This window comes from Hyposmocoma kahamanoa, unplaced genomic scaffold (assembly GCF_003589595.1).
Source record: "Hyposmocoma kahamanoa isolate Upper Pololo Valley unplaced genomic scaffold, ASM358959v1 272, whole genome shotgun sequence".
In the NCBI taxonomy this organism is placed as follows: Eukaryota; Metazoa; Arthropoda; class Insecta; order Lepidoptera; family Cosmopterigidae; genus Hyposmocoma; species Hyposmocoma kahamanoa.
Window position 1 is genome coordinate 403,031 of NW_020653772.1, and position 8,485 is coordinate 411,515.

Here is an 8,485-nt window from a genome sequence, read left to right on the forward strand (position 1 = left end):
ATTTCAATATAAAATCAAAACGTCGTAACTTGCAATAAAGGTACTAAACTTTCAACTGTATAGCGACTGAGTAAACTTTAAATTATATTAACAGTCCAAAATTTGCAACATCTTATTACGTTATAAACTACGAGCAACCATTAGGTATCAAGATTTCATAGTGATCGAGGCTTAAGCAATTTCCATTGTTAGTATTCTTCCATTATAAACATTTTTACAAAATTTTCACAAACCAATCCATTTTTTAATCAATGTCTTCACTTTTTTCTTAGCCTCTATTATCTCCTTGTTCTTGCTATCTTTATCGTAGAGCATTACAGCACGGCCAGAATTTGCAATGACGAACGCCGGAGCATCGTCTGACAAGTTTTCTGTGACACCAAGTTTCCGGTAAGGATCGAATTCGCCATTCACAAAGACCACTTTTGTTACGTTTGGATGAAGGCCTCCGTACATTTGATTTGTAGCCTTAACCCCGTCTTCGACTCTCTTTTTACCAAATTCGGGCCCAAATTGTACTTCACATGCCTTGTAGTAGTATTCCACTGGTAAACTATTGGTAAAAGGATGCTTACCTTCTTCTGTGCTCGGGAAAGATCCGAATTCTGTACACATTTGGTACAACCAAGGATCTTTTATTGATGTGTTGAACTTGACATCAAAATCATCATTAATACACCCGTGTCCATCCTGCACAATATAATCACTCTGCCACTGGAGTAATTTAGAATTAAAGCTGATATCTTTGAAAATGATATTCTCGCATGCAACTTTGAAAGCATCACCATCAATAGCATCAAAAGTAAATATATTGAATGCACTTAAATAATTGTTGAAAAATACTTGCTGATTTTCTTTCTTGGACATATCGACAGAAGGACATATTAGATGTTCTTCTTTAAACCGTTTTATACCTTCCGGCGTACTAAGTCGGGTTTGGAATGTAGTAAACTGTTTGGCTATTTTGTCGTAACAACCCGGAGTGCCGTATTTCAAAAAATTTTCACCAACAATTTCATAGAAATCTTTAAAGTCTGCCTTAGCTAGAACGGGTCCACTAAGTGAGACTGCTGCGTCTACGAAGTCGCTATAGAACAGCCTCATCCATGCAGCCAAATTCCCTGCATTTCCGTCCATAGAGCCACCAACCACAACGACTTTTGAATTTTCAGCATTCAACATTGTCTTGACGTATTTGATTAACATTGCTATATCACCAAGAGCTTGTTCTGAATTTAAATATTTTAGGTTTTCTGTCTTTGTAAGGTCCAATGGTGTATTTTTCCCGTAATACCTGTGTTCTGTACCGAACAAAGCCCCATTGGTTTCTTTGGCAAGATCGTAGAGAAAGAATCCCTTCTTGAAAATTTTGGTATGAACTATATATGGATATGGACCACCAATGTTTATATATATCGGTCCATTTGGCTTCCAAAATTCTAAATTTTGAACATATGTCATGTTCCAAGTTCTCGAGTCAGCGGCGCAATGGTCCACTGGTAGTAGAATATTTTTAATTTCATTCTTACCGATCCCCTGCGATTGAGAAATATATCCTTCCAGATCCAGATGGTGATGTATAAAGCAATCTACATGGCTTAGAAACATCACAGCGCATAGTTTTAATAATCCTATGACGTTGAACATTGTTAATCGATGCCAACTTTTGATCAAATTGGTACCAGTAGTTGAGTAAAGACAAGTTGTAAAACTGTCTGAATATATAGACAGAAAACATGCTGGTTTTTCCATAGGAATTTTATGAATTTCTTTTATTTATAGTTAGTACATAACTACATACTTAATTTGATGTATGGGGAAATATTTTATCTTGAAGTCTTTTTGACCGTCTTCAAAAAAAAGGAGGTTCTCAATTCTGTATGTTTTTTTTGTATGTATGTTACGCGATAACTCCGCGGCATTTATGAACCGATTTTCATGATTCTTTTTTTGCTGGAAAGAGGGTACCTCTGTAGTGGTCCCATTTCAATTTGAAGAAAATATTACACCTGTAAGGGAGGCAAACTTGGCGATGATCCGGTTTATAAATAAATATAATTCCACGAATTTTTGAGGTCGGTATCTTTAGCACTCCTGTACTGAGATCATTTCGGATCTAAATTGCCTATATTTGTTTTTTTTTTTCAAACAACCAACGTTTGAGGTACTTTACAGATCCCACGGCCGCGTATGACTGATGTACTTATATTAATTTTATCTACACACATATCATAAACTCTCTAAGATGTGTTAAAAATGTTTTGGGAGTTAAGTAGCTCGAGTCCGTCGGCTGTATACCCTCGAGACCCTACACGTGACCCCTGGGTGGTGCCAAATAAGCTACAAACTCCGATAGTAAACCTTGGTCGTGGCTGGTGACCACTCTCTGGGCGAAGCCTAGCCGCCAAACAGCTATGGCTGTGTTCGGCTAGACGCCCAGAGTAGCCGCTCTAGAGTGAAGGGTCTGTACAGTTGCACTGCACTGATTTGGTTGATCTCGGGGCTCCCTTGTTGTTGCTCTGGGAACCTAGACGCGGAGGGTAGCGGGTTCCGAAGCACGGTGCTCCGCTGGCCGAGTAGGGGCTCCAATTAGCTGATTAGCCTCCAGTGAAAGGCTGCCCCGCCAACTCGCGAAAAATCCCGGGGTGCTCCATCGTGCCGGTTGGCGACCGGATGAAAGGACCCGATGGCCACTCCCGCGGGGGTTCGGGCGCCCCCGCGCGCTCCAGTGTAGTTTCCCATCGGCGTACCCTATAGGCTATGTGCCGCATGTCTTTCAGTGTAGTGTCTCGTACAACTGCCTTCGCTATCCCCATTCACTCTAACCTTAACATGAAAAGGTCAAGGAAATTGAGGAAGACTAAACAGCGGATGCACGTCCTTTCACTTAAAGTGCACCTCTCGAACATCCGAGGTCTGCACTCCAATCTTTCATCTGTCCACCACCATCATCAAAGGCCTCACATACTCTTCCTCACCCAAAGACCTAAATTAGATGTCCCTCCGACACGGCGTATCTGCATTACCCAGGTTACATTCTGGAGCACAAATTTAAACAGCGCGCTGGTACCTGCGTTTACGCTCGTGATGATATCTGTTCTAAACGTCTCCGTGACCTGGAAGACCCCGATCTCTCTGTAATGTGGGTTCTGGTGGACACTGGACTGGAACAAAATTGTCTATGCCAGTGTGTACCGGTCGCATTCTGGAGACCCGGAGACGACTAGGCTGTTCAACTATCTCTGCAGCTCGGCGGAAACAGTCCAACAACGGTATCCTAAAGCGCAACTTGTCTTTTTGGGGAACTTTAATGCCCATCACCAGGAATGGTTGTTCCCATACTAAAAAACCGACCACGCTGGAAGAGAGGCGCGGGCATGTGCTCTATCGCTAGACCTCACCCAGCTGGTGAGTTGCGCTACCAGGGTACCGGACGTTGACGACCACACAGCCAATTGCCTGGATATTCTGCTGACAACCGATCCAGACCGCTATAAAGTATCGGTCTCATCCCCACTAGGGACATCCGATTACTGTTTGGTGAAATCTGTATCTGTCTACTCCCCACCCGATCTTAGTACGAGAAGTACTAGGAGGATGTGGCGATTCAAGTCAGCAGATTGGGATGCTGATGTCTCTGAGGTGATTATTCGGGCTATGGAATACTTTATTCCGTATTTCGAAGCCTCCTCCAGCGGCAAAGCTCGCCCTTGGTTTAACGCAGAGTATGCTTCTGCGGAAACGCTAAAGCAATCTGCGTACCAGGCTTGGGCTGATGCTCGAGATCGCAAAGTACCGAAAACCCTCCGTCTGAAGAAAGCCTTTAATAAAACCGCTAGATCCTGCAAAAAAGCGATACGGAAAGCTCGCTTAGGCTATATTAGTCGTATTGGGGTCAGGTTAGCTTCATACCCATCAGGGAGTAAAGCATTCTGGTCACTCGCTAAATCGGTCGAAGCGAATTTCTGCAGGTCATCCCTTCCGCCTTTAACGAGAGCTGACGGATTGCTGGCTCATACCGCTAAAGAGAAAGCCAAACTTTTTGTTTCTCTTTTTGCTTCCAACTCCCGTCTTGACGCTACTTTGCAAACACCACCTACACTACCACGATGTGACTCGGAAATGCCCGAGATCACTATCCGTCAAAAAGAGGTGTTGAAAACTTTACGCAAATTAGACGTCAACAAAGCCAGTGGCCCTGACGGAGTCCCAGCGATTGTCCTGCGGAACTGTGCACCCGAATTGTCTACGGTGTTGACTCGCCTGTATCGCCTCTCTATGAGTTCTGGACAAGTCCCGAAATCCTGGAAGCTTGCAAATATACAGCCTGTACAGACCCATCTAATTATCGACCTATCGCAATCACCTCCATACTCTGTAAGACTATGGAGCGTGTATTAAACAGCCGCCTCCTTGGATACCTCGAAGATAACGATCTCCTCAGTGATCGACAGAATGGTTTTCGCCGTGGTCGATCTACCGGGGATCTTCTTGCGAGGCTGTCGAGAAACGCGGTGAATCGCTTGCCGTGTCTCTCGACATATCAAAGGCCTTTGATAGGGTTTGGCATGATAGCCTGTTAAACAAGCTTCCAGCTTACGGAATTCCTGTTGGCTTTTGCACATGGATAGGCGATTTTCTGAAGGATAGGTCAATCCGTGTAGTTGTGGTGTAGCCGGTGTACCTCAGGGATCTGTCCTCTCCGCCATTTTATTCTTGCTGCATATCAACCACCTGCTGCTGATGCCCGGTATCTTTGGGTACGCAGACGACAGCACAGTGGTAGAAAGTTATGTGCCAGACGCCCGAGTCAACAGCGAAGAGATCCGGTGTAAGCGAGAGACGATGGTCACCCGGTTGAACCTGAGTCTAAAAGCTGCTTCCTACTGGGGAGATGCTAACAGGGTCAGGTTTAATGCGGCTAAAACACAGGCGTGTCTTTTCACATCAAAACGGAGTCCCCTACAACTTACTCCGACTATCCGAGGTGTATCCGTGCCGATAAGGGACCACCTTGAGCTACTAAGTCTGGACTTATCATCCAACCTCAACTTTGGGCGATACATCGAGTGCTTGGCAAAAACCTCTGCCAGAAAACTAGCCATAATTTTCAAGGTCAGGCGGAACTTCACACCTGAACAGCTTTTAAATCTGTATAAAGCACAAGTTCGATCCTGTATGGAGTACTGCTGCCACCTTTGGGATGGCTCTGCCCAATACCAGTTAGCTGCCTTGGACTCGGTGGAGCGAAAAGCAAAGATTATTGACAATAATTATCTTGTGGAGTCGAAGCTTCAAAATCTCGACCATCGCAGAAAAGTAACCTGCTTGTCGTTTTTCTATCGGATACATTTCGGGGAGTGTACGCAGGAACTTTTCAATTTGGTTCCTCCCTCACCGTTTCTCCTTCGGTCGACTAGAAGGTCCGAAGGACTCCATTCTTATGTCGTTGATATTCCACCTATTGGTACTAAGCGCTTTGCTTCCTCCTTTCTGATGCGTACGGCAAAGGAATGGAATGCTCTACCAGCACTATCTGTATTTCCCGAAAAGTACAATTTGGGGCTATTCAAGGCTAGAGTAAATAGGCATTTTTTAGGCAAACGCGTCCCATTGTCGGTCACATCGCCGGTTAACATCAGGTGAGATTGTGGCCAAGCGTGTGTCTATTATATATTAAAAAAAAACTGCAAATTACGACCAGCATAAAGATAAACTGTTTTGTTAGAACAAATTTCTCATTATTGCTAAATATTAACATCAAATTCGATTTTATTACATTCAAATTTCGAAAAACAAAACAATTTGATATAGTTAGATTTCGTCCATAAACATTTAGGTAATATGATTTCATCTTATCTCATACACTTTGTACTCAATGGTAGGATTGTATTGGTCTTAGATGTGAACTATGTCCGGACATTGTCGCAGGACACAGTAACTGATATCTCCGGTGCTAGTCCGGATAACTAGTAGAGGTTAAGCTAGTTATCCTCCGGTCTAACCAGTCGCGTAGGAACAATAGGAACTGGAGAGACGCTTCGGTGTCGGGAAGTGAGAGTGCCTACAGCTCCGTCACCAGGGAGGAGAATTGGTAATTGAAATTAGATTCAACGGCTTACCGGTGGCAATCGTTAGTTGTACACTGTGTAACGCTGGATCAGGAAAATAGGGAGGGTACCGTATAAGTAGTGCGATTCACGTAAGTTCAAGCTATCAAAATATCGTTGAAGTTACGTAGTCGTTCAATCGAAATCCTATCCAAAATGGGTATTCACTTGTCACTTGAATGAACGTTGATATGAGTAGAATCGAAACGTAACGACTAATGGACGACATCTTGGATTGTGAAATTTGACATTTAGTCGTCGAAAGTCTATTGAAAGAACTGTCAAAATAGCAGAAAACGTATGACTTGTCGTTTAGAGTCGATTTAAGTTCCATTCATATACCAGAACACGCTTTAACGACATTTGGATCGAATGACTTTAAAATTAGACTCGTTGACGTTCAGTCACGCGTGAATACGAAAAAGCCGTTCAACGACTAAATCGCTACGATATCGTAACGGTTTGATTACGTGAATCACCCTCAAGGTCCCTATGCGGGCTTGCTTGCACGGTTATAGCACTACAACTTCCTGTATAATCAAAAGATCGATGAGAGACGCACTACAGATCAAAAGTTAAGTTGAAAGATATGGCCCTGGTCTTTCAACTGTGCTATGACCATAAAGTTCTTGCCATTGAAATGAATCTTATGATGAGCATCATAAGAGTATAATTTTCATGTGGAGTGGAAATATAGTTTTAGCTAAACTTGCGACTTTTAACGTTCACGTTCACAGTCCCCCTTTATATGGGAGACTGTGAAAACCCAACGAAGAGGTGAATTTTGCAACCGTTCAAGCTTATAGCTAAACCAAATTTATTTATTTATTTATTTATTTATTTTGGCACAGTTACAAGATACAAATTATACAATACACCTAAAACCATAACACTATAACAAAAACAAACAAATTTATATCTCAATAACAACCGCGCACAACATTGAAATAACATTTAAAATTTATATATGGCTATGTAAGTCTTATAAACAATGATATACTTTAAAATAAAATATTTCACTCTGTGAGGTGTTCGCGTGCTGCGGCACAGTCATGGTTCTTTATAATTTTTACGAATGTGTCAGTGCTCTGGTGGAATACATCAAGATCTTTAGATAAGACATTATACTGTCTGCATAGGCGTATAAGAGGACTATTATATGACACATTATTTGCAGTAGAGGGCACCGAAAACAAATGTTGCCTTCGGCTAGACCTATTAGTAGCCTTCAGTGAAACATGGCGTAAGATATCAGTATCTAATTTGGAATTTACTAGTTTATGTATTCCTAATGTAATAAGTAAGTTGTGCTCATTTTTCAATATATTCATTATATTCGTTAATCGGTGCCCTACCTAATACCAGGGTAGTCGCCAAGTAAACTACAAAATTTTTAGCTCTGCATATTTTTTATTTAAAAAATTAGTAAACTTGAATTTATATAATTAATTTATATGCTACATACTAAAGCATAAGTAGTACTACTCGCCAACAGTGTTTCCTTTCCTTTGTCACTCTCCTACATTACAAAAACAACACCACAAAATGGACCAGTCGGAGATGCAATTTAACTTGGACAAAATGGCCAAAATGTTTGAAGAGAAGATGGCAGAGTTCCAAGCAGAGTTAAACCAGGCATCAACCACACGTAAGAACCCAAATAGCATTGCAGCACTTAACATAGAGTTCTTAAACTTCAAAACTTTTGTGTACAACGGCCTCACAGTGCTGCGTGCTGAGATGGAGGCTCTTCATAACAGGGTTGACAGAGTGGAGATGAGATTCCGGCGTAAGATGTTGCTAGTGCATGGCATTCCTGAGCAGCAGAACGAAGACACCTGTGCCGTCGTAGTTTCCACTTTGTCAACAAAGTGTAAAGTTCACAGCCTCTCTGCAAGCAGTATTGCCGCTAGTTATCGGTTCGGTAAGCAGATTCCCAGAAACACCAATCCGCGGCCCATTGTCGTCAAGTTTACTGATGCAACGGTGCGGTCAGCGGTATGGAAGAGCAAAGTTGCACTAAAGGGTACAAAGGTCACTCTCTCCGAATTCCTCACAAAGTCCCGTCATGACGTTTTTGTAGCTGCGAGGCTAAAGTTTGGTGTTACAAATTGCTGGACCTTGGACGGAACGATTCATGTCAAGACACCGGATGGCAGAAGACACAGGTTGGAGACAATGTCTGGATTTCTTGCTATTTCTCCAAGTACCGCGGAAAACAAAATATAGGACCCTCATTTTTAGTTTAAATTTTTCTTTTATTCTCGGGGTACCTACTTAATTTTTAACTTTTTATTAATGCAACTTTTAAGTGGTTCCGTTCACTTCACTTCACTTCACTTTTTATTTTTATGGCTCCATCAATATGAGAACTG

At 42.2% G+C, this 8,485-nt stretch overlaps 1 protein-coding gene across 1 annotated transcript; it reads right to left on the minus strand.

Moving 5' to 3' along the window:
• On the minus strand, positions 1-1,682 carry LOC113229062 (putative serine protease K12H4.7). The gene has a single exon (XM_026462549.1). The coding sequence runs from the start codon at positions 1,645-1,647 to the stop codon at positions 226-228; it is 1,422 nt and encodes a 473-aa protein (XP_026318334.1). The 5' UTR covers positions 1,648-1,682; the 3' UTR covers positions 1-225.
• Positions 1,683-8,485: the final 6,803 nt, after the last annotated feature.

Bases quoted from the DNA above. Each gene is read 5' to 3' on its own strand.
- LOC113229062 (XM_026462549.1), bottom strand. From the start codon at position 1,647: ATGTTCAACGTCATAGGATTATTAAAACTATGCGCTGTGATGTTTCTA.